The sequence below is a fragment of the Quercus lobata genome, chromosome 8, assembly GCF_001633185.2.
Source record: "Quercus lobata isolate SW786 chromosome 8, ValleyOak3.0 Primary Assembly, whole genome shotgun sequence".
Taxonomy (NCBI): Eukaryota; Viridiplantae; Streptophyta; class Magnoliopsida; order Fagales; family Fagaceae; genus Quercus; species Quercus lobata.
The window spans coordinates 56,102,230-56,127,708 of NC_044911.1; the positions used below are offsets into that span (position 1 = coordinate 56,102,230).

Genomic DNA, 25,479 nt, shown 5'->3' on the forward strand with positions numbered 1-25,479 from the left:
GATAAATATGTAATATATTGTTAGATCATGTACGTTATTAAATAATTCATAAAATTAAAAAAAAAAAAAATGTAGGCTATTAAATATACAACAAGATCTGTTGTTTAATCCTAATCCAATTTAACCACGGTTTTTCATGACGTATGCTTCAGAGTATGGTTTTGAAACTCGGACCGAACTGTATGGTCCGTCCCAATTAACCGTAAACCCCTCATTTTTGTGGTTCTTTTAATCTTAAGAACCTCTCTATGCCAAAAAAAAAAAAAGTATGGACCTGTGTGAATCGAAGTCGAACTGCATAGTTCTCATGGTTCTTTTCTATTTCAAACTGCACGATTCTTGTATTATTTATGTATGAATGAGTGTAATTGTGTGGGTCAATAATTAATAGTGTCAGAGGGTTAAGTTTTGTTATTTAGTTTAAAATATTTTTATAAAAACACAATGACAATTGCATTAAAATAAAAATGTGTCATACAAACTTAACAAAGTAATAAAATTATCACACCCACCCACATTGGCAATAAATAATGACAATCGATAATGAATTATCTTGTAATAATTTTAAAATATAAAAACTTACAGAAAAAAATTGTAAAACTTCATGTATTTGTATTTTTTTTTTTTTTTGTCAATAACTCAATATATTCAAGTTTTCTTTTTATTAAATTTTGTTTAATTTAAATTTCTTAATAACCCTCCTCAAAAAAATTCCAGGGGCGGCCACTGTATACACCTATGTGTAGAATACAACAATACATGAAAGATCACTATCTTATTTTTTTGATAAGCTAAAGATCACTATCATAGACTACACTTCATAGTCAACAAAAGCAACCCTTCTACCTTTGGAACTCCATCTTCACGTTGTTAGTTTTCTTCACAACTTGAATGTTAACAACCCTATTAATTAATATGCAAAGAACACATGCAAAATGTTTTAAGGCAAACCAGTGTTGGTGATGAAATTTACATCTAAGAGGAGCTGTATAAATTGATTCAAGGTATTACTTAAAATGGAAATCTATGCCAACAAATGGGGCTAGGAGGATTGAAACCCTAATTAACCCCACGTTCAATGTCAATAACCTGCAAAATTCTTGGTCATGGTCACACTCCATACACTCTTTGATACTTAGTTCACAACTGGTTTGTGCAATTCAGGAAAATACAGTCTTACAACAGGTTTGATGAGGTAAAAAACAGAACAGCATAGATACAAAACCATAGCATGAGGGATTTGGATTCTTTACAAATCCTTTAGATCCCAGTAAACGTAAGGCTCAAGACTTTCATTATTTCAAATTACTTTTACAAAATAAATTATCTTAATTTTTGTCAACAATAAAGCACAATGAAAAACAAACAATTCTTACAATATGAACCCCGCCTTTTCATACAACACGAACCCTGCATTTCATGGATTAGGAAATAGGGAAAACACACCCAAAAAAGCAGAAAACGAACATTGAACTAGCCTTCTGATAGATAGACATGAAAGTCTCTCACGTATGGTAGGAAAATTTGCCCTGATGAAGTACATTTCAGTGGAGGCCAATGGCTAATATAATGCTATAGCTGTGCTTTGTCATCTTTCACAATTATACATTGGCTGGCTCAAGCCTTGGCAATGACAATGGTTCTTGTAGATCTGGATTGATTGGAAACAGATTACATTGTGCATATTGTGCCATCAATTGATCAACAAGCACCAGTGCTACCATCGCTTCTACCATTGGAACAGCTGCATCACCATCCCAACCAACCAAACAAATGAACAATTTAGTTCCAAATAAATTTAGGGAAAAACATGTCATGAAAGAGATATGAATTGATCTAATGAAAATCTGTTAAAATGACGTGTCACTAGTGATGATCATGGCATGCCCCATCAGAGTTCTCAACAACTCTGGCCATTGTCCATATTACACCAGATCAAGCTCTCAATGAGTGCCGGGAGATTATCTGTTCTAATAGGAAAATTATTTATGCACACAATGAATCTTAAACCCAGAACCTCACCCTCCATCCTATTTGTATGGAGGGAGAAGATGCCATTTAAGCTAAAGTTTATTGGCAATTTGGTGCTTTTAGATAATGTGATAACTGAGCCGTCAATTTATCCACAAGCACCATGGCTATTAGTGGCTTCTCCCATTGGTATCGCTGCATCTCCATCCCAACCAAACAGACAAAAAACTTAACTGGGAAATTTATTTCCATCAAATAAATTTATGGGAAAACAATAAAGGTAATAAAATAGACCCAAAAGTGTTGCCAATTTTCTTGTCACAGTGCTCTAATTCAGATGGCACATCCTCCTCTTGTAAGAGCAAGGCGGTGGGATAGGTCGTGATTTCAAAACACACCAGGTGTAAAAAATAAATAAAAAAGAAAGACTCAAACCTATTGATGATCACATCACAGTTTTCAAATTCTAATTACACGTGTATTTTGCTCATAACCAGTTCTAAGCCTAAAAATGAGGATTGTAGTAGGTTGGCCACCAACATAAATTCAGTCACTTCTTTTATGAATGGATCCATTACAAATAGAAGTTGGGGCGTACCCTACTAAGGATGCACTGTATTGGAGGAGAATAATACATGTGGCCCACTTCGATTAGTCTGTTTAGAAATCATAGCTTACTCCAAAATTTAGGGACTAAAGCTTTGTTGCTATTGCAATATCAGTATATCACAGTTTTCAAATTTTGGGAGTTTCTATAAATCTCCATATCCACATATTCTGCCCTTTGTGGACTAGTCTCTAACCACTTTATAAATAATGTGATGTAAATCATTAAGAAAAGAGAGAGGGGGGGGGGGGGGGGGGGGGATCCTGGTCACTATGATATGAAGGATCATCATCTTTTCGGGATATATATATATATATATATATATATATATTAAAGGTGATGAATAAATTTGATCTAGCAAACAGGGAAATACCTCGTGGAACAACACAAGGATCATGGCGGCCACGAGCAATGAGTTCTGTTTCTTTTTTCTCTCGAGTCACTGTGTGCTGCTTCCTCTGCACAAGCATCAATATATATATACCAATTGATATTATTTATCTCAGAAAGCTAACATGAAATGCCATGTAAGGTGAAAATATGCTGCATCCATACAAAAAGTTGCTTTTCAAACAACGAATCAGTAGAACCAGTGGGTTTACTTTGTGACATACATTCCAAAGGAAGGTACATTAGGTTTATAACCTACAGCTCTATGAGCCCCAACAAGAATATCATTTAAAAATAAATAAAAATCACATGCAAGTGAATTGGGCAGCTCAAAAAAGAATAATCAAGCATAACAGTGTTTATTACGCACATGCAAGCGTGTCTGTAAGAGAGAGAGAGAGAGAGCTTACTGCAATGGTAGACGTTGGCTTGAAAGCTATTCTCATATTTATGATTTCCCCATTTGATATTCCTCCCTGTTTGTCAACATAAGCCATCTCAATGAACCATCTCAAAGAGACAGATAGAGAATTCACTCTACATCTTAAAAGTTAAAACTAATTCAATTATACAATACGTACCTGAATCCCACCAGAGCGGTTTGTTCTTGTTCTGATTCTTCCATGTTCATCAGTGAAGAACTCATCATTATGTTCGCTCCCACACAAGGTCGTACCTACAAAGGTTTTCAGAGTCAAACTGCTAGAACACACTCAAGATGCAATAATCCCATGCAAATAATATCCTCTCAAGTAAAAATTCTCCTGTGACCCAGGTCAGTTTAAGAACTGTGAAGGAAATTGTGCTCAAAGTGCAATGTAAGTTTCTCAACCTGCAAAGCCACTGCCAAATTCGAAACCCTTTGTTGCAGGTAATGACATAGCAGCTTTAGCCAGCTCAGCTTCAAGCTTGTCAAAGACTGGTGAACCAAGCCCCTGCAATAAAGTAATTTCTACCTTCAGTAAAAGCTTTATAAAAAATTAAGAAAAACACATGCACATACCACATGGCCCAGAGGAGAGGAAAGAGAGGGGGGGGGAGGGGGGGGAGAGAGAGAGAGAGAAAGAGTTCTTACTCGTGGGCATCTCCTCACAATGCAAGTGACAACACCACCAACAGAATCCCCTCTCACACGGACAACATCTATAGCATTAATCATCTTTTCAGCATATTCTGGATTTGGGCACCTAACAATATTACTCTCAATCTGGTAATGTTTCATACAGGATATAGTCAGGCTAATGAATTTATGAGAGATTGAATTCATGTATGTTGTCCTTACAAGGATGAATGTTAAGAATTGTCATTAAAACTATCAACAGTGTTTCTGTTCAAGTCATGCTAGATAACCCTAACAAGCTTCATATTCTAACATTAATATCTTTCACAGTTAGAATTAAATTAGATTAGGTTTTAATTAGTTCACCTTAAGGGTGATTCCATCAATAAACTACAAGAATTTTACAGGCATTTCCACAGAAATGTACAGTGTGAAGCACTAACTATTTAATTAACATACCATCAGAGAAAGTATAGATTCATGAAACAAAAGCTAAATTTTGGCAATACAAACATTTATCTCATATCAGTGCAAAGCATTGCAGTTTTAGAGGAATCCATAGCATTTCAGTTGACAGACATACCAAAAATTCATGAGACATCCAAGGAAACTAGCTCCCACGTGTCAAAACAACATTCATACTTTTATTGCTTTGGATGGATTACAACAAAATGATCTTAAACCTAACATCAGTTATTACCTGATCAAGAGTCAGAGTGTAAGGATCAACCAAATCCTCAGGAAGTACAACATTGTGAACTTGAGAGACATAAGCAAGAATCTGAAGACAAGGGAAAAAAGGTGTTAGAAAAGGAAGACAATAACATTTGTATCACCCAACCAACAGAAACACGCCTAGGGAAATTAAGAGATACCAATTAATAAACATGTGTGTGTGAATTTATAGTAAGTTTCCAATGTCAGCATCCGTTCAAATTTAAACTTCTCTGAGCCAACCTGCATTTTCGTTTTTGGTATGTGGAATTAACTCGTCAACTCAACTACACCTTAATTTGGGGTTCAATGATACCCCGGTGGTAATGGCATCCTTCATGGTGCCTCGTGTCTGTGTTTCAAACCCCACCTCTTCCTCCCCCACTATCTACCTATCAAAAAACTCAACCTAAGCCTTAATCCCATTTAAATTGGAGTTGTCTCCATGTATATCCTCATCAAAAAATCAGGATCAACCACATTTTTTATAAGAGGAACCAAGTTCAATAAATAATGGTTAAGTGATTTAGTTCACTCTTTCCTAACAACTTAACCTTTTGGGATAAGTGGTAAGTTATTATGGTATCATAGCAGGTGGTCTAGGTTTGAACTATGTCTCTACTTTACCTCCCTTATAAAAAGTTAAGAATCCCTCGTGTTGGACCCCACTTACCAAGGAAGAGTTTAGGCCCATAGGTGAGTGGGAGTGTTTTAGAATTATAGTTACGTGATTAAATTCATCATTTCCTAATAGCTTACGCTTTTGGGACAAGTCACAATTTTTCACATATTATAATCATGATTTTCCTTTCAATACTAACAAGTATTCAATAAAGTGAGTATGCAATTAATTCAAAAATTACACATGAAAGGAACTACATTAATAGACAAACACACCAAGGAGAGAACAGATTCACAAAAATCAACAACAAGGTGTTTGCATTACACAGAGAGTCCTTGTAATCATAAAGAAACAGGATACAGAGAGAGTCTGAGCCTGCAACTCGACAAAATAAACACACCTCAGTTCCTGCAAGAGTCTTAAGGATTTTCTTGGCAACAGCCCCAGCAGCAACTCTTCCAATAGTTTCTCTTGCTGAAGATCTACCACCACCCTTCATTTACAAATTAAATTTAGATAAATTAGGTGAAATAAATTACCAAAATGCGCTTAGCACCATTAAACTTCAATGCCAAAAGACATTACCTGCACTGCTCTTGCACCATATTTCATGTCATAAGTAGCATCAGCATGAGAAGGCCTATAGGCCATTGACATTTCGCTGTAATCCTGAAAATTTTATAAGGAAATGCCAAAAATATGTTAACCCTCCAAAGCAGTTGTTTATCTTCATAAACATTTCCTCCTCACACCTATTATGACTTTATAATCTAGCATCAAATACTCACATTTCCTCTCTGATCAGTATTGGGCACAAATACAGATATCGGTGTGCCGGTAGTTACTTCTGCAGTAGACAAATCATGCATACAACCAAAATAACAAGAATTTTAGCCGAGCACCACAAAAGCAAAATTTATCTGAATAATAACCAAAACAAAAATCTTAACCTTCAGAAATGCCTGAAAGTATTTTGCACGTATCGGTCTCCTTCCTTGGCGTAGTAATCCGACTCTGACCTGGCCTCCTGGACACAACAACTTCTACAAATTAATCCTCAAAAAGAAAATTTTCATCATCAAAAGATATCAGTACCCCAGTAACCATAACTACTTCTTCCAACACGCAACAAAGGCATATCATGTAAGTAAAGGACACATTATCATCAGCAATGAATAGAGCAAAAGCTAAGACTACAACAACCAATACCTTCTGTCAAGTTCAACTTGCATATCAGCTTCTGATAAGGGAAGTCTTGGAGGGCATCCATCAATGATGCAACCAACACCACCTCCATGAGATTCTCCATAAGTTGTTACACGAAAATAGTTTCCATATGTACTACCAGCAGCCTGAATCTCTGTGATTCAGCAATAACCATGTCAGAATCCAAAATTTCAACTTTTAGTCCTATTCTCCAATCCCATTATTGTTAAATCAAACAACCCAAATCTGTCATATCAAATCCTATTCTAAAAGCAAATTGGGTTCAACCCAATTCAAACCAGAGCATAAGTCAAAGAAATAACCACTTTTATAAACTTGGGTAGAAGAAAATTGTACCAAAGTTTATATTTTTACACATGGGCATAAGTTTTGGGAACTCTAGGCCTTAAGACTGGAAAAAAAAAATACACTCAGCAATAGTTATCAATTGGCATTGCATATGAAAAAAACATTCAGAAACCATATTGAAACATATAGAGTAATCACTAAAGCTTAAAGTAAAAATGTCAAACTTGCATAATATTAAAGCAGAAAAAAGAGAGAGCGACTGACGGAGCTTCTTGAGTTTAGATGAACGGAAAGAGATGTGTGGAGAGGGACGAAGATCTGAGGGCAATCGAGAGAAGCTGTGGGTTCTAGAGGACCCGAGAAATGGCTTAGTTGAGAGAGATGAAGAAGCCATGGATCACTCTCTCACAACACAGAGAGAAACAGAGAGAGAGAGAGAGAGATGGTTGGTGAATTTGGTGGCTTATATGAATAGGAAGTCGTTGTTTACTTGTTTATAGAATAAGCAAGTAGCCACCTACCCTCTAAAAATCATTCATTTTCCTTCCTTTCTTTTGGTAATTGTTTCTCTCTTATGGGTTTGGTGGTCACTACTGGTCACCACCAGAAACCACGATGTGGGGGTAGGTGTACGGGACTATTTTCATTTTTGAGGACATGATCTGATGTTATATAACGTTTATAAAATATGAGCAACAATAACTTGTCCACAGTATTTTTCTTAATTTATTTTCATAAATGGGTCCAATTAAGGGCATATATTAACCATCCGTTTTAGATAAAATTTTATTAAAAATTGAAAAAACTGTCAAAAAGTTTGACAACTTTTTCAATTTTCAGAATTTTTTTTTCTAAAATGATTTACTAACATATGCCTTAAAGGCATATATTAGTAAAACATTTCATAAATTTATTTATGTATAATTATAACATGTAAGATTCGAATCTTGAATGTCAATTTTTTTTTTTGAGAATCATATAATAATTATCAATGTGATGCGATCTATAGTAAATGATGCACAATGAAAATAGTGTAAATAATGGACTTAGGTGTGTATTGTTAAAATTTTTTAGCAACCATGAATAGTAGTATGTATATATACAAATTATTGTAGCTAGATGGTAAAACCAATATATTAGTATATTTTATTGTCTCTCTCTTTCAATAAACAATTATTAACCTTTTTTATTACTTTTTTTTTCTCTCTCTTAACACCCTCTCCCTTTCAAATAAATAGCAAATAAAAAAATAATATTTAAATGAAGTGGTAAAAGCATAGAGATTGGGATATTGGATGTATTGTAAAGTAGAATGGTATAATAGATAAAGTAATCATTTTAAATGGTAAAATAGACATTTTTATGTAAACTCGTGATGCAGATTGGTTAAGGAAAAATAAAATATTTTAATATTTTATGTTGTTTTTTTTTTCTAGTTGAATTAGGATTTTAATTGCTTTTCTTTTCCTAGTTAAATTGTTTTTCCTTTCTCAAATAGAAGTAAGTTTATAATTTCTTTTCAAAAAAGGAGTAGGAGAAATTCTATTCTTATAAATATTCTTTATAGAGGGGTTGATTATTGTTGTTATTCGTTGATTAATAAAAGTTTGTTAGAGATGTGTTCTCTATTATTTTGCCTACTAGCTTAGTGTTCTTGTAAAACTTAGGTTTCATGGAAGGATTGTAGTAATTGTGTGTTACAGATTTTGCTTCTACACGCCCATGTTGCATCAGTTGGTATCAAAGCCAGGCTAGGTTCCTACTATGGCGCAAAGAGGAGTACATGGGGGAAAACCTGTTGCCATAGATGACGTGTATGAATGCGATGAGGTTGCACGCAATGCGCAATTAGAGGCGTTCTTTCAACAAATAGAGGAGTGGTTTGATGCGCTTTCAAAGCAACTCACCGTCTTAGCCGTTGGAAGTCAACCTCAAAACTACCATCCAAATCCATGTTTTGTGGAGGAGGAGGAGGATCTTGATATCGAGCAGGAGGGTTGCGATATCAAAGAGGATGATGAATATATTGAAAGAGTTTGTCTAGTAGATTGGGATTCTCCACCAATTTATGATGACTATCCTGAATATTTTAGTCAAGGAGAAAAGATTGATCTTAATAAAAATAAAGTCATATATATATAAGATGAGCCCATAACTCACATCGTTGATGAGACTTTTGACATTCAAAAACAAAAGGTTATTGATCCCTTTTGGGAGGATTTTATTAAACAAGAATTGATAGAGGTCAATAAGAGGCGTGAACGAGTGATTTTAAGTAATCTTTGTGGAGGAAAAAATATGAAGTTTTTGGATGTGTGCATGGATTCTTTTTTAGTACTTGCTTCATATATCCCGCTGTGCAAAAGAGGTCAAGAATAAAAATCCATACATCAAGATTCATTATGAGTGAGAAAAGATTGATAAGTAGCATATTGATTCGTCTTGTCTTGCACAGAAGAATAGGATGGAGAGGATTATTCGGGGTTCCAATGATCGTGGAAGATTGCCACAAAACTTGAGGACGAGTTTTCCCCAATCCTGAGAGAATGATGCAAATTGGTTAAGGAAAAATAAAATATTTTAATATTTTATGTTGTTTTCTTTTTTCTAGTTGAATTAGGATTTAATTACTTTTCTTTTCCTAGTTAAATTGTTTTTCCTTTCTCAAGTAGAAGTAAGTTTATTATTTCTTTTCCAAAAAGGAGTAGGAGAAATTCTATTCTTATAAATACTCTTTATAGAATGGTTGATTATTATTGTTATGCGTTGATTAATAAAAGTTTGTTAGAGATGTGTTCTCTATTATTTTGCCTACTAGCCTAGTGTTCTTGTAGAACTTAGGTTTCGTGGAAGAATTGTAGTAATTGTGTGTTACAGATTCTGCTTCTACACGCCCACACTGCATCAATTCGGATGTGCATGCTCAGTGCCAACAATATAGCATAAATTGTGAGTTCCAAAATTAGAATCTTTGAGCTAAACAAAGAAGCATAAACTGTGAACTCGAATAATTGCAAACCCTGGCCATTCACAATCATTCAAAATTAACAAGTCATTGCATCCATTCAATATCACCCAAAATTTATGTTCTCATTTAAACCTTTCAAAGAAAGATAAAAAATGCTTCAATTCTAACAGTGGTGATAGACTCTGCAAGCAATGAACTAATGTCATCCACTTCAAGATCCCTAGGATTCTTAAAACATAAAACAAGAATATGAAAATTTCTCCTTCCTCATGATAGATTACAATTATTAGCCAAATATTACATTTTTGAAAATCAACACAACCACTGAAAAATTTTAAGTTTTTTTTTCTTACCATTAAAATTTACCTATTTCTCAAAAGTTCCAAATAAACTTTGTTCTTGATGATATTTGATACTCTTGCCTGTATATAGTAGTAACATAATACCTTCAAAAAAGATTTCTTCTTCTTCACTCTTTTTCTTTCTTCCCCCCCCCCCGGCGCGCAGAGATTATACTAAATAGTCTAAGTTCTTATTTGGCTGCAAGGAAAAAGAAAAAATGAAAAAAAAGGAGGAAAACCTTAGGCGGTAAAACTTTAAACCCTAAAGTTAATAAGTGTTAAATTAAAAAAGGGTTGTTCAATTAGTTTTATATTAGGTTTTAATCTCCACAGCAAATTTAATTAGTAAATAATGTAACAACTTCTCATTAAAACTGAAAGAGATGTAATGTTAAACCCAACTGAAAAGACTCATAGAAGTAAAAACAGCTAAATACTCATTTAAATCTACTTTCGACGGTCACAATCTAACATCCTGAAAAAGACATTAGTAAACAAACCCTGAACATATTTCTCATTATATCACTAGTTCTTTTTTCCCTTTCTTTTTTTTGTGGTGGATATTAGGATACTACTGAAAACCGTGGTGACTGGGGCCCAAGGTGTTTGGTGCCAACAACCGAGTGTCAACATATTGGAAATTTCACATTTCCCAAAATTTGTCTCTTTGTCATTTTTTTTTTTTTTTCCTTTTCAGTTCAGAGAAGAAAATTTTACATGCAGATAAGAATAGAGTAATATAAGAGAATCAAGCCAATGCGACATCTATCTACTCAAGGCTAGGCAATAAAATATAAATATACCTATAATAGATAAGAAGAAACCACAACATTCTATCACGTCGTCACTTCAAAAAAGAATAACCCTTTTATTGTTATGTCAAAATAAATCATGAATCCAATTATAATCTATACTATGTTACATTGCTGCGGTTCTCCGCAGGACCGTATAACTTTCCTCAATGAAACTATCAAATTAGCTAGTGGATAAGGTACAATGCATAATGCTGACTCCCCTATAAAAATTCCATTACAGCCTTTGCTGGGGCATTTGTTTTCAAAATCATTTCTTCATACTCGTCTTCTGGATTTGATAAAGCAACAATGGCCCCTCCTGCTCCTATGGAAGCTTCACCTTCGTGCACAACAACTGTTCTTATTACAATATTCAAATCGAACGTCTTGTTATACGAGAAAAATCCAATGGACCCTGAGTAAATGCCCCGTGAACAACTTTCAAGAGAATCAAGTAATTCCATTGATCTTAACTTTGGTGCGCCTGTCATTGAACCACCCGGAAATGCAGCTTTGACACAATCAACTGCACTTAAATTTGACTGCTTTTTCCCACGAATTGTACTCACCATGGTATGAACAGTCGCATATGATTCCACATCCATAAGATGAGGAACATGAACAGAGCCAGGCTCACAGACACGACCAAGGTCATTCCTTAGAAGATCAACAATCATTAAATTCTCTGCCTGATCCTTTTCACTGTCACAAGAGAGAGAGAGAGAGAGAGAGAGAGCACATTAGATCATGGCAAGGAGCAGCAGAAGAACACAAACCTACTATTCTTGGACATAAAATGCAGTGTTTTTTTTTTTTTTTTTTTGTTTTGAACGTTTTGACTGGCCTATTATTCGATGGAACTTACCATCCTGATAATAAAGTCTTTTCCAATTGACCAAGCATACATAGAACAATTAATTCAAATTCACAGTAGTATTACTAAAGGCAGAAAATGAAAAATGAGTTTTCATGTTGTTGAACAGGAGAATCACATTACCTATATTGTAGTTGCAGTTTGTGTTGTTCATCTTCCTCTGCTGTTGCACCACGAGCTATAGTGCCCTTAATGGGTTTGGCTTCCAATGTACCATTTCTGTCCAATCGCAGGAACCTCTCAGGGGAAGAAGAGCAAATGCATAAATCTTCCTTGGAAAAATTAAGCCAGGCAGCATATGGCGCTGGGTTTTTTTGTCTAAGGTGAAGGTAAAGTCCAAGAGGATCTATTTCCCCAATACTTCTTCTAATCTGAGTTGTAAGACACAACTCATAGCTTTCTCCATCTTTAATGTACTCTAGACACTTTTCAACATCCTCCATATATTGCACTCTGGATTTGTCAGCATGAAAGCCTGCCTTATATGGGGATAAGGTTGCAGCCTGGAAAGTCTGCTCCTCTAACCTTGTGGCAGAAGCTTTTAAGCTGAAAAGCTTCTCCTCGGTATCGTCCAACCATGGTGTCATAGTTTTGCATTCTTCATGTAGAGACAGTATGTAAACATCATCATTTTGGTGATCAACAACAAGAAGATTATCAGCAAAGAAAAAGCAAGCATCCGGAGACCTAGATTTGTGGCGGTTGGAGACCACACCACATTCAACTTTAAGGTTATACCTGCATGACAAGAAAATCAATATTAGCCTCTATGGGATAACTTGAGAGCCATACAAGAAATACCGTGAAAGCATATAAATTTGTAAGAGTGAGTACATGAGAGAGTCCTACTGTATCTGGTGGAAAGAAAAAACATCCTTTACACTACGTTTGATTGCACAGAAGGGAAGGGAAGAGAAGAGAAAACAGCAAGGACAGGAGAAGGAAATTTTCTCATCTGTGCTTGGATATAGAGGGAAGAGATAGGAGAGAAAGGAAATTAAAAAAGAAAATTAAAAAAGATTTTTTTGATATTTATCCATCTAATTTTAAATTAATAATTACTTATGAGGATATAAAAGTAATTTCACACAAATAAAATAAAAATTTTCAAGGGAATAAAAGTAATTTTATGGATTTGGAGGGAAAGTAATTAAAAATTAAAAATTGGCGGGAACCATTGGGTCTTTTCTTCTCCCTTCTCTCCCATTCCCTCTAACCAAATGAAGTGTTAGAGCTAGACTCCCATTTCTATAAAATGTTCATGATTCATGTTGTACAAGATTGGTTTTATACAGGCTTAAATTAGAGAATGAGTTTCGGGCCACCAATTTTAAAAGAAGTAACATGCAACCATTATTTAAATGGTAGAATGAAGAATATAAAATCAGAATAAACCTAACTGCATACCCAATATAACCAATATATCCACCATGAAAGTCAAAAGGTAGTCCTTCATAATCTTTCTCTTCATAACAGAATGACAAAAGCTCCTGGCCCAAAGATCAAGCAAACATGAAAAAATTATCAGAACAAAATGGTAAGTATATTAATAAGAAACAAAGGTTTTTTATTTTATTTTAATTACTAGTAAGTTACACACACACCTAGTGGGTCTTGAACCCCCAATTCACTCTCTATGCCAATACTATGGGAGGAGGAAGTACGGGTTGAGCTATAGCTCATTCATAAAGTTATTTTAAAAAAGAAAAGGAGATGCTCAGATGACACAAGTTGGTAATCTTCAAGAAAGACCTATGTATTTCATGACATATATTTTGAGATAAACAAGATCACAGAGTTTACACTTCAGGAGGGTATCAAAATCATATATTATAATCAATTTTTTCATTTAAGACTAAAGGAAGGGAGGGGGGGGGGGGGTTGTTGTTAAAGGAATTTTCCTGTATGCTAGTATCTGATTAATCAAGTTTTGTAAATGGTTTTGAAATAGGTATGAGATAATGAGAAGACCAAAGTGGAGTGCAAATTGAGAAACTTCTATGTAAAATGAATATCAGATTCAAACTCGCAACAGTTTGCATTCCTTACTCCATGCATGAGCATACAGTAAAGACATCTATGTGTTTCATATGTTTTGGGACACACATCAAAGTCCCAGAGGCATGCCTTCTATATAATTCTTAATTTTTAATTCCATCTATTCTCCAAGGAAGATATATAAATCAAACTCCTCAAGCAGAACTACAGAAAAGTCCTAAAGCCACTATTTTCACAATGCCAGCAATTTCAGGGCCTGATGAAGTTGCTGACCATAATATATCACTCTGTCTGCTACAAGGTACAACACTCATCTTAAGAAAGAACATATTCCACAGCAATGTTAAACACTTAAATGTAATCCTAATTGAAGTGAAAGGGTAAATTGCAAATGCAAAAAAGAGCACTATTCTTGTAAGGTGTGAACTGATCTATAAAATTCAAAATAAAAAGATAGATAATGAAGTAAATCTTCCAATTTAACGTTAATAAAAAAATTTAGATCTCTAATGTAAAACTTAATGTTGCAAGCCTAATCAACTTCGCTGGTGAGATATAAAAAAGGCAGTAAATGTACAGACAACATTTTCACCTGATAGGTCAAAATACATATGAAATTAATGGAATAGTCACAAAAAAACATAGATCATCAGCACACAAAAGATTGCAACAGAAGCCATATCCCACTATCGAGTGCATCTCAGGTGTGCACAAAGAAGACAACTACTCCAATGATGTTCATGAAGTACCTTGTTCAGATAATCAAGAAAACCTTCTTCCAAGAATATGCTTCTGGGAGAGCCATGAGAATCTTCAATTGATAGGTATCCTCCACCTTTAAAAGACATATCACTGTAAAAGGATAAGCACATAATCATTACCTTAATAATATTATATTCTCATAACAAATGTTAAAAACTCTAAAACTTGTTCTTGAATTAACCGCACAAAGTCAAGACCATCATTAGAAACAGGAAAATGTTCCAAAAATAATGAAAAGGGAGAAGAAAGAAGAAAAACTTGGACTTGTTTGCATAAATTTCTCATGATTGATATTTCAGACCTTTGATCAGACAGTCTGTATGTCAACTGCTTCCAAAGAGATCCACCTTTTCCTCCCATGAATGAAAAGCGTGCTCTTTTCTAAAGATTTAAGACACAGAGGATACCAAATTAGTTTTTCATCAGGCTAATAAAAACAACAGTAAACCATAAAAACTATGATGAGAATGATATCAAGAACACAAGTAAAATAACACATGTTTTGAAGACAATAAGATTTAACATGATTTGGCCAACTCCAAGCCTACATCTATAGACAACACTAACCAATATCTACTATCAATGATATGGGTTGCAACCACATTCAACCAACTCTCACAAGCCTCACAAAACACATTACACAAACTAACCCAATACCCATTACACCCATAACAAACCCTCCATAAACTAACCCTATAGCCATTACACCCATAACAAACGAGATACTCACAATCTCACAGCTACAATAAACCCAATGATGCTCTCACTTAATCAATAGGCAAACTCTAAGCTCACACACACCAATACCTTTTATCCCCCAAGCAACTAGCAAAAACTATTCTTTGAAGAAACCCATTTCATGTTCTTCTACAAGTTTTCTTCTCCTCATATGGAAGGACTGCTTGGGCCAAAGCCCTTAACAGTACTGTCTATTCATAAGGCTGCAATTCATATTTCTTAGTGGTCTAGGAATACCTTAGTGGACAAAGAATACCATATTACTTTTTTAACAAGGAATAGACACACCAAGAAAGCCCAAACAAAGTCCAAATAGGATTTTGAGACAATTTCCAACAAACATAATGGTCCAATGTCCAAATAACAATATTTTATATCTTTGAAAATGTAATAAAAAATTTAATCAGCAACACAACTATCAACGTATTAAAACATTGCATAAACAATTTTTTGTAAGTTATATAATTAGTATAATGCAAAAATAAAAATAAAAATAAAAAATCAATCTCCACTATATGTCAATTTTCAAACTGACTTGTATATCTTTTTTCTTCTTTTTTTGTAGATAAGTTTTGGCGCAAGGGATGTAAATCATAGGATATGAAATGGAGAAACATATTAGGAGTATTTTGTGATCATAGAAAACCTATTATGTGAAAGGGAAAGTTTTATAAGAGTACGCTCTATCTAAGTACACATCTTGTGTATTGGGTGGCATTTGATTTTCTTTATTAAAGATTTCTCAATCATCACAAAATTTATAAGATACTTTATGTTATTGAATGTTGGGATATTAAGAGCTAACACATTCATTAAATGAGTGTAGTTGAAATGAGATTTATTAAGATGGATAATTAGAAATACACGGAAAGATTGGATTCAAAAGAAGAAAAATTGCTTAAAGATAGGGTGACCCCTATTGATGAAAAGACGAGGGATAGTTGCTTGAAAAGGTGTGGTCATGTTCAAAGGAAAGCAATAATGCACCGTTGAGAACGAGTGAGTTGATTCAAGTTGAGGGAATGAGAAAAAAATATTTAGGCATGTTGTAGGGTGGGTAGCCTACCCATGAAATATTTAGGAATGCCTTTGGGCACCTTGTACAAGACTGCATCCATTTGGAACCCCATTTTGGAGAAGATGGAGAAGAAGCTGGCTGGTTGGAAGCGTCTATATTTGTCTAAGGGTGGTAGGCTTACTCTCTTGAAGAGTACCCTCTCTAGTCTTCCTACATACTATCTATCCTTATTTACCATCCTTGTAGTTGTGGCTGACAGATTGGAGCGTATTCAGAGGAAATTCTTGTGGGGGTCTTCGGAATAGTGTTTTAAACATTCAAGGGGGGTGAACTACTAAAGCTTGTAGAAGGGCACACGGGTGTGGCCTTTGGCGTGGAATTAATGTCAGTTGGGAGAGATTCTCCAAACACTTAGCTTTTGTGATGGGTGATGGTTCCTGTATTCGTTTTTGGCATGATAGGTGTGTGGGGGATTTCTCTCTTAAAATGCTCTATCCTCAATTAAATGCATATTCTTGTGACAAGGAAGCCTGTATTTCTAACTTGTTGGTTCATCAGGAGGATGGGAGTAATAGATGTTGGAATGTGAGATTTTTTAGGAATTTTCGTGAGAGGGAATTTGAGGCTGCGTTCTCTTTCCTAGAACTCATTCAATCTCGGATCCCGAGAGGTATTGGGTGGGATAGACCCCATTGGTGCCTTAGTAGGAATGGTAAGTTTGATACTCGGTCCTTCTATCATAAGATCAAGGGTACAGGATTTGGAAAATCAAGGTGCCTAAGAGGGTGGCTTTCTTCTTGTGGACCACAGCACATGGCCGGATTCTTACCTTGGATAATTTGATGATTTGGGAGCCTCCCTTTGGCGAATAGGTGCTGTATGTGCTGCTGTTCTGCGGAATCTGTGGACCATCTTCTCATTCACTGTCCGGTAGCTTATTCCTTGTAGGTGCAAATGTTACAAGCTTTTGGGATTCAATGGGTCATGCCAGGTTCTGTGGAGAGTTTGGTGTCTTGTTGGAGTAATTGGTTGGGAAAATATGCTTCGGACATTTGGAATGTGGTTCCCGGTTGTTTGATGTGGGTTGTTTGGTTGGAAAGAAACCGACGCTCTTTTGAGGTTCTGGAAAGAATGCTTGATCAGTTACAAGCACTCAGCCAAAATACTCTTTTTGAATGGGCTAAGTGCTGGGGTTATTCAAACTGTTCTTTTGCTCTGGAGTTCTTTTCTACCCTTAGTAGTGCCTCTTAAGTGGCTTCTTTTTTTCTGTTTTCAGTTGTTTTTGTTTGCTTTTTTTTGTGTTCACCATCATGAACGCCTGCAATGGCTGTTTGCGTTTTTCTTGTTGAATAAAAGTCTTATTACTTATCAAAAAAAAAAAAAAAAAGTGTAAAAATAATATGTCAATTAAGGAAATAACAAAAAGTATGACCTCGGATAGGATAGAATGGTAGAAAAGAATACATGTGACCGACCTTGAATAGTCTGTTGAAAATCCATAACCAACCCCAAAAAATTGGGACCAAGGCTTAGTTGTTATTATTGCTGTAAGTTTTGGACCAAAGGGGAGGTGGAAGCAGTCAAACTGTTTTGTATAACTTGAATAAGTTGAGCTTTATGTATGGTAAGACTGATAAAAATATCCATGGACACATTCTAAATTCTTCCAAGATTTGCTATATACTAATTGCCAGAATCAATTTCTTTAATATCCAGAGTTCATAATTTCCAGTTTTTTTGACAAAAGAAATTTCCCTGCTTAAAATCACAAGATTGCAAGTAAGACTGTGACACTAGAAAATCTTGTTTCAATTGGACCAGTAACATTGTTAAGAAAGGCATAGATAATGAAAAAGTGGAACATTGTGAAGCTCAGTAAGAGTAGTCATTAGGCAACAAACCAACCTTTTCAATTGAAGAACTATCCAACCAAAAGGTGTCTTCAGCTTTATGACGTCCAAACAATTCACAAAATATATTTCTTGCCCCACCAACTTGACTGGCCAAGTGATCAAATTTCTTCCATTTCAATTTTAGAAATTTAACACCGGTGCTTGGGTGTGAAAGATGCACCATATTGGACACTTCAAAATAGCTCCTCTTATCTGCATCATGCACTAATTGGCTAGATTGGGGAGGGTCTCTATATAGTTGATCAGCTGCAGTACTCACTAAATGCCGGCTTCTGGGAACTTCTCTTAAAAGTTGACTAGCACAGGGCACCTGCATGCATGCTAAAAGAAGTAACTCAGAGGAAATCACAGGGCAATTACGTACGTAGTGCATACATAAATGTATACATATGTACCCAAAAGGAAAAATGTTAATGGTTCGAGACAATCATGAGGTAGACCAGAAAAACACCATTGGGGAAAGCTATATAGTTTTGGTACAAAGAATGCCAAGTGCCAATGGGGATTGAACCAGCCCATCAGTCAATATACACAATGCTGTAGGACTAACCATTTATAGGAGAACCCCAGAAAATGAAGGTAGTCATAAACCTTTCAGGTATGTTAAAACATCAAACTTCTTCATCTAATCTTTATTAACAATAAACTTGGCAGTATACCATTTTGTCCTCATAAATCTTCATATAATCTTTATTAACAATAAACCTGGCAGTATACCATTTTGTCCTCATAAAAACAATAAACAGGCTATCTCCCAAAATTATGAGTCAGCCAAAACAAACATACATGTATCTACATGGGCATATATATATATATATATATATATATGTAGTATGCATAAAAAGAAGGGCCACCAAACAAGAACAATGAATTAGTAATTAGTATATCTTAACAGAGCTCCAGTTTACCAGCATATGGCCTCAATCTCAGCCAATAATCCTCTGTGATCTTTCTAAAATTCTTGAATATTTGCCTCCCATGATATGTGGCAACACTCTCTGGATGAAACTGAAGGTCAAAAGAAAGTCAAGAGTTACTGTAGCACTTAAAAGAAGAAGAGCTGAATAATTAAAAACACTTAGCAGAATGACCATGTGACCCACCTGCAAACCGTAATGTGGCCTGGAAGAATGCATGATGCCCATGAGGACTCTTCTACTTTCATCAAACTGGACAAATGGCGAACAATTTCCATTTTTAATTTCTGAAATAGATTCAGAGGAGCTTTTATGCCCAATCTGACTCTTATAAGCATCTGACATAATGTTAGACTTCTGGGTCTCAAAAAAAGAAAGCGCATCACCAGAAGAGGTCCAAGCTATAGGAATGAGCTCCTTTGGGAGAGATTTGGCATCTATTACAAGCGAGTGATATCGAACCACCTGCAATTAGTTTTAATTAACAGGAATTTAGGATCAACACTGATAATTTCCCTATGGGCCCATGAAAGCAGAGTATGCAGTCGCAGTAAAAACAGTTTTAAAGGATTATCCAAATTTTTGTGAACTTAAAACACTTTCTAATACTGAAAAATGACCATATCCTGCAAGACAACTTTACTAATGTTTTATTCATATTTAAAATGTAAAATTGCAAGTTGAAGTATATTAGATTTCTCATGTGATTCCCATCTTCATGAATTTTATGATATATTTACATGTTGGTTGTGGTCTTTAATTGTAAAATGTTTTACACCATACTAAAATTACAGGAGTTGGTCATCTAAATGAAAATTCAAAATTTATTTGTAATCTCATATAATCTGAATGCAACTCCAAAGTGACCTCATGATAGATTTTCTTCCCCTGCATGTATGTTGTACATAGAGATCAAGAAATGAAAGAAATAATGATGAATGAGACATTGAAAGAGAGAACTACATCAAACAGTTGAAATCTTCTGATAACATTGCTTCAGTTGCTAAATACCTACTACCTAATTTAAATGTAGGTGTTAAAATAAACCCATAAGCCTGGCCATTGCAGTAGTGTCCAATACAATTTTCAAAATAACTCTTTTCTTTGCAAGTCTTCTGAGAACTATAAATTCCAAACTCTTTCAAACGAAGACAAACTGACCTTGAATCCTGAATCTCTGCCAGAAGGAATGTCATGAAACAATCGGCATCCATTATGCTGAATTTCGCTATATTGGACGAAAAATAAGTTAGCAGGCCTTTTAAAAATAATAAGTCACCATCTTATTGCTCCAAACCAGAATTTCTCAGTTGACTAAATTAACATCAAAACAAAAACTAGATAACCATACCTCAGTCGCCCATGGACTGGTTCAGGTGCACGGACAACTTGAGCGCCATGCACATATCCTAAAGCCTGCAGATCATAATAAGTCATTCAGAAGAAAAGCTAAAAGTGGAGAGACAATAAATAACTTTCTTTAAGGAGGAAAAAATTTATGATGCATAATCCTCGAGGTAATAGTTTTATTTACTTGCAAACAATTATAGAATCAAATCACCAAAGATTATATTTGACAGTATACGCAGTATAATGTATAATTTACTATAAAATAAGAAAGAGATGCTGCAGTGAATATAATAGTTTCAATTTAGACCATTTGTAAGAGTGAGAGAGGGAGGAAGCAGGGAGAGCTACATTCTGTGCTACTGCTGGGAAAAATAAAATAAAATAAAATGAGTCTCTATTGCAGGATTGGAAATCCTTTAAACCCTACGATTTTTAAAATATGGGCCCCATGATTTGTATGTGGGTCAACTTATCGTTTAGCATGGAACTTAGATATATATTATTGATAATCTGCACATTTATTAAATTGTTAAGGTAATGCTTCAAGCTCATTTATTTAAAATAACAACAACCAATCCTTAGACCCAAATTTTTTGAGGTCGGCTATGGATCCTCAACAGTCAAGGTCAGCCACATTTATTCTTCAATCTTTTTTACTTTAAATGGATTCTTTATATTCTAAAATATTGTATTTTTTTTTTTTTTATAAGTCTAAAATATTGTATATGTAAATAATCATATAGCCTAAACTTATCAATAAACTGTAACTAGGAAAACTAAGGTGAGGATAATCAAATACAAGTTACAACCTAGAATCTCTCTCCTTTTAATTACTGTTTTTAATAAGTCAACCTAGAATCTCAATGTATCTCTGTAAAGTAAAGCTGTTATAGTATATCTGTCGCACACATGTCCAAGGGTGTGTTTGGATACCGTTTATTTTGTTGAAAACTGAAAACAATAAAAAAATAATAAAAAATTTACTGTTCACCAAAGGGTTATTGTAGATATGCCTATTTGCACAAACGCGGATGCATTAATCGGTACCCAAACGGTACCCAAGTGTATGCGAGTGTGTGACACACATCCTGACAAAACCATATATCTATTTTGCACTGCAACCACAAATGAGAAGGGTACACGCATTGATTTTATACAATATAACACAACAAAAACAATTAGAGCATACCGTAGGTGGACCATCAGAGTCTGAGGATGTTCGACATAATACATAAGCACCAATTTTGGAAAAAAAAAAAAAAAAAAAATTTACTTTTACTGATGTGAATATGGCATAGAGCATAACTTAAAATGCAAATAATTTTCAGATGGAATTAACAGCTTTAACGGAAGATTTCTAGAGAACCTAAAATGGGGCTAAGTACACAGATGATGATCATAGACACATAATAACCAGGACAATAGAAAGCACATTAAACAGAAATACCTGGTGTCCAAGGCAAACACCCAAAATAGGGATATCCCAACACTGGAGCAGCAATCGGAGACATATTCCTGCAAGATAAAAATAGTTTCTAAAACATATCATCATTGAACAAATAAGGAATATACAGAAACAAAGTAGAACTGCAGCCAACTGTAATAAGTTATGCTGTCACTTTTTTGGCTAGGCAAGATCACTCAAAAGATATTCATAATGCCATACAGCCATCTATTCATAATATAGTGCTCAATTAGGATGCCACTTATACTACAGCTCTCTGGAATAAAGCCTATCACAATTAAGCTTCCTCTATCTTGCTTGTGTTAGAAGAAAATTCAAATATGATCGTATGCTCTTCCATAGCCCCATGATAGTGAAAATTGTTAGTATAGCTATCGCAGAACAGTGCTTTCAGTAAACATTTTTTCACACTACTATTTTCAGCTATTATGGATGAAAATGATGGAATAAAAAGCATATATCAAAATTACATTACATTCTCTCACCTATATCTGCAGGGCATGTTGGAGAACCAGGTCCTGGTGATATAACAATATTATCAAATGCATTTTCTTCATACAAATAGTGGCAAACATCCTTCCAAGTCAATTCATCATTTCGCACTACCACAGGAGGCACTAGCATAATATCAAACCAGAAGAGGAAGATGTCAAAACAAGTTATACCCAGATACTAGTAAGTTCTTATTACCATCTCTGCATCAATATTGTAAACCTTATTATTCCACAATGGCAGACCCATGACTATGTGAAAGGAATGTTTCACATCCACCTTATTTTTCTGGCCCTATCATTTCATTTAATAAAATATGCAATTATTCGCGGCATATATTGGCTACTAAGGTTAGCCAATGCAGAAGTTTTAGATATGCGAAGTTATCCCATCATCAAGAGTGGACATCTTAAACATAAAATAATATTTCTTTTAAGCAGAATTAGAAAATCACCATAGAAAGACAAAGGATAGATTTTTGAAAGAATGATCCACCCCATGTAAAGCACACACCCTTCCATGTTCCAATATTACTACAAAACCTCAAAATATTAGAGCCTAAATGCTTGGGTTCTTAAACATCATAGTAGGAAGCAAGGCATGGAAAACAACAGTAAATCTGTGATCTTATGAATCGCATAAAATACTTTGATCAAAAAGTAAAATACATGAAAACCACTCTTCCTTCCAACTAATTGTAAATGCATTTGCTTCAAAACTTTTTAACTAAGCATGTGCCAAGCATCCAATATTTGAAACCAGAGAACATAGGCTCTATGGTTTCACATTTGAACTTGCAGCAGCATTCTCCAAACCGATGAATTAAACATAAATCAAACAAGATACTTAAAAGTAAGCATAGCTAGTTAACATAAATGCAATGCTTCTTCACGGTACTTAATATTTCAATATCAAGTTTTTAAGATCAAAGTTCATATAAGAGGATCATGAAAGTAATGAGACCTATATGTATCAACCAGCTTATTGTATACCGTAAAAAGTTGCAAAGAAAAGGCCTTAGAATGTAGGATCATGAACAATCAGAAAAGAATATTAGCATGCTTCAGAAGATGAAAAGTATAACATCAGTAGTAAAGAGTTGTGCACCATGAAAATAGATAGACATATAGGCAAATGGAGAGAGAGCTTACATCCATTAACAACAGACAACTCCTGGTAAATATTGTATGTGTAACTATCATAGTTGTCAATCAACAATGTTCTCACAAATTCTAGCTTCTGACTAGGCTTCTGCAGCTGTTTCTCTCCCATGTACGGTCCTTCCAATTTCCCAGGCATTAAATGATTTCCAACGACCCTTTTCCCAGTATCATTATCAGACACTTGAATACTATCTTTTTTAGCAGAATAACCAACCCTCACAGAAGGTCTGGGCACTAGCATGTTTACCTTAGAATGCCGCAAACCCTCAACACAAGGGTACTTGAGCTCAGAAGATGATGAACACAATGTGAAATTCATTGTTATCAATAAGGGGGAATGCAAAATTTATATGTGTGTGAACACAAAATCCCCCCACTTCCACGCCTCTGCAAAATAACAACGCATACAATCAAATATATTATCAAAATTCCAAATAAAACAACATGACGGTTACAAGCATATTTTGAATAAATTAGTCTAATCAAAGTCAATTTGATCTGCATTGATTTTTTTTTTTTTAATTAAGTTTGTCACATCAGTGAATACCAAACAAAATTTCGGAAACCAGATTTACTTGGCCAGATGGATCAATTAGTAACATCAGGCTCTGCAAACAGTCCAAACAACTCAGAATACCAGGAAAACAAAAGGTATTACCAAAAAAAAAAAAAAAAAAAAAAAAACTAATGAACAAGAATAAAAAAAAAAATCAGGTTGACAAGCTCAGTGAAAATTTACTTCAACATAGATCTTTCAAGAGCTAATAATGCTTCAGTATAACATTGTAACATCATTTTTTGTCAAATCACTTACACCAATGTTCGAAAAATGACTTCAATCTCATTTTGTCTGCAAATCTGATTTCCAACACTCACTGAAGATTGTTGTCTTTCGTGGTAACATCTTAAAGCTTTTTTAATTCAATATTTATTAGATTTAACAGCTTTTGTTTTTTAACATTAGTGGACAAAAAATGTACAGGTTTTTAAAATATCAAAATTTTACATGGTACAGCAGTACTTTTACCCAAAAAATAATAATAATAATAATAATAACGATAAATTTTACAACTCATGTAACAGTTTCCACACACAAAAAAAGAACATACACGTTGAGAATAAAGCCAATCTTGATCTGAAAGATTCCAAAAGAGTTATTAAAAAACCAAAAAGCATTTTATGAATGAGTTTTAACTTACTGATAGAGAAAGCAAATTCCAAAAAAAGAAAAAAAAAAAAACACACACACACAAACAGATACGTAACGTAGGTATATGTAGTGTAATGAAGGTGGGAATCGAACCTCAAAGCATGGGCTCGATGTGTTCGACGAAATGCCTCTGTGAAGAGAGAGAGAGAGAGAATGTGAGGTTGGTGGAGGATACGTTAAAAGGAGAGGAGAGGAGAGGCGGTATAAATAGAAGAATTCAGAGGCAGATGGGACCACGGTGGGTGTAGTACCAACCTTTGGTGATATGGAAAGTTATGAATTTTAATTTGATTGTTTTTGTACCCTCCAAATTCAAAGTAGAATAAAGCAGTACATTCGTTGAACAAATCTTGGGCCGCCTCTCCTTGGTTGGCCATTGGACCTTCACAACCTCTCGTCTTTACTCTTTCAAGTTGTTTTTTATTTTTATTTTTTTATTGTTGTTATTAAAAAAAATTCGTTATTAAAAAAAATTTATTATATTTTTTTATTATAATAACGTTATTTTTTATAATGTTATTATATTATAAGTCCGTTTTAAACATTATCATTCCATCCATAAGAGTTGATTAAGTGGCTTCGTTAATTAAATGGCTA

General features: G+C 34.6%; 2 protein-coding genes across 3 annotated transcripts; both read right to left on the bottom strand.

The window, feature by feature from the left end:
- Positions 1-1,232: 1,232 nt before the first annotated feature.
- On the bottom strand, positions 1,233-7,499 carry LOC115958257 (chorismate synthase, chloroplastic). The gene is made up of 13 exons (XM_031076663.1): positions 7,144-7,499; positions 6,574-6,724; positions 6,315-6,391; positions 6,153-6,211; positions 5,950-6,033; positions 5,765-5,857; positions 4,729-4,809; positions 4,044-4,175; positions 3,801-3,903; positions 3,550-3,644; positions 3,379-3,444; positions 2,952-3,036; positions 1,233-1,744 (listed from the first exon to the last, which is right to left on the bottom strand). Exons 1-13 carry the CDS (start codon positions 7,271-7,273, stop codon positions 1,602-1,604), a joined length of 1,299 nt encoding a protein of 432 aa, XP_030932523.1. The 5' UTR covers positions 7,274-7,499; the 3' UTR covers positions 1,233-1,601.
- A 3,530-nt stretch (positions 7,500-11,029) lies between these two features.
- On the bottom strand, positions 11,030-25,176 carry LOC115958258 (aminodeoxychorismate synthase, chloroplastic). Of its 2 annotated transcripts, none has more exons than XM_031076664.1 (14): positions 24,976-25,176; positions 23,661-24,059; positions 22,503-22,634; positions 22,000-22,067; positions 20,554-20,618; positions 20,364-20,430; positions 19,389-19,667; positions 19,194-19,293; positions 18,278-18,606; positions 14,918-14,997; positions 14,604-14,706; positions 13,264-13,346; positions 11,980-12,594; positions 11,030-11,684 (listed from the first exon to the last, which is right to left on the bottom strand). In XM_031076664.1, exons 2-14 carry the CDS (start codon positions 23,989-23,991, stop codon positions 11,204-11,206), a joined length of 2,733 nt encoding a protein of 910 aa, XP_030932524.1. In that variant the 5' UTR covers positions 23,992-24,059; positions 24,976-25,176; the 3' UTR covers positions 11,030-11,203. The 2 variants fall into 2 exon arrangements, with proteins under 2 accessions (XP_030932524.1, XP_030932525.1); XM_031076665.1 differs by lacking the exon at positions 24,976-25,176 and having other exon boundaries at positions 23,661-23,827; positions 23,920-24,006.
- Positions 25,177-25,479: the final 303 nt, after the last annotated feature.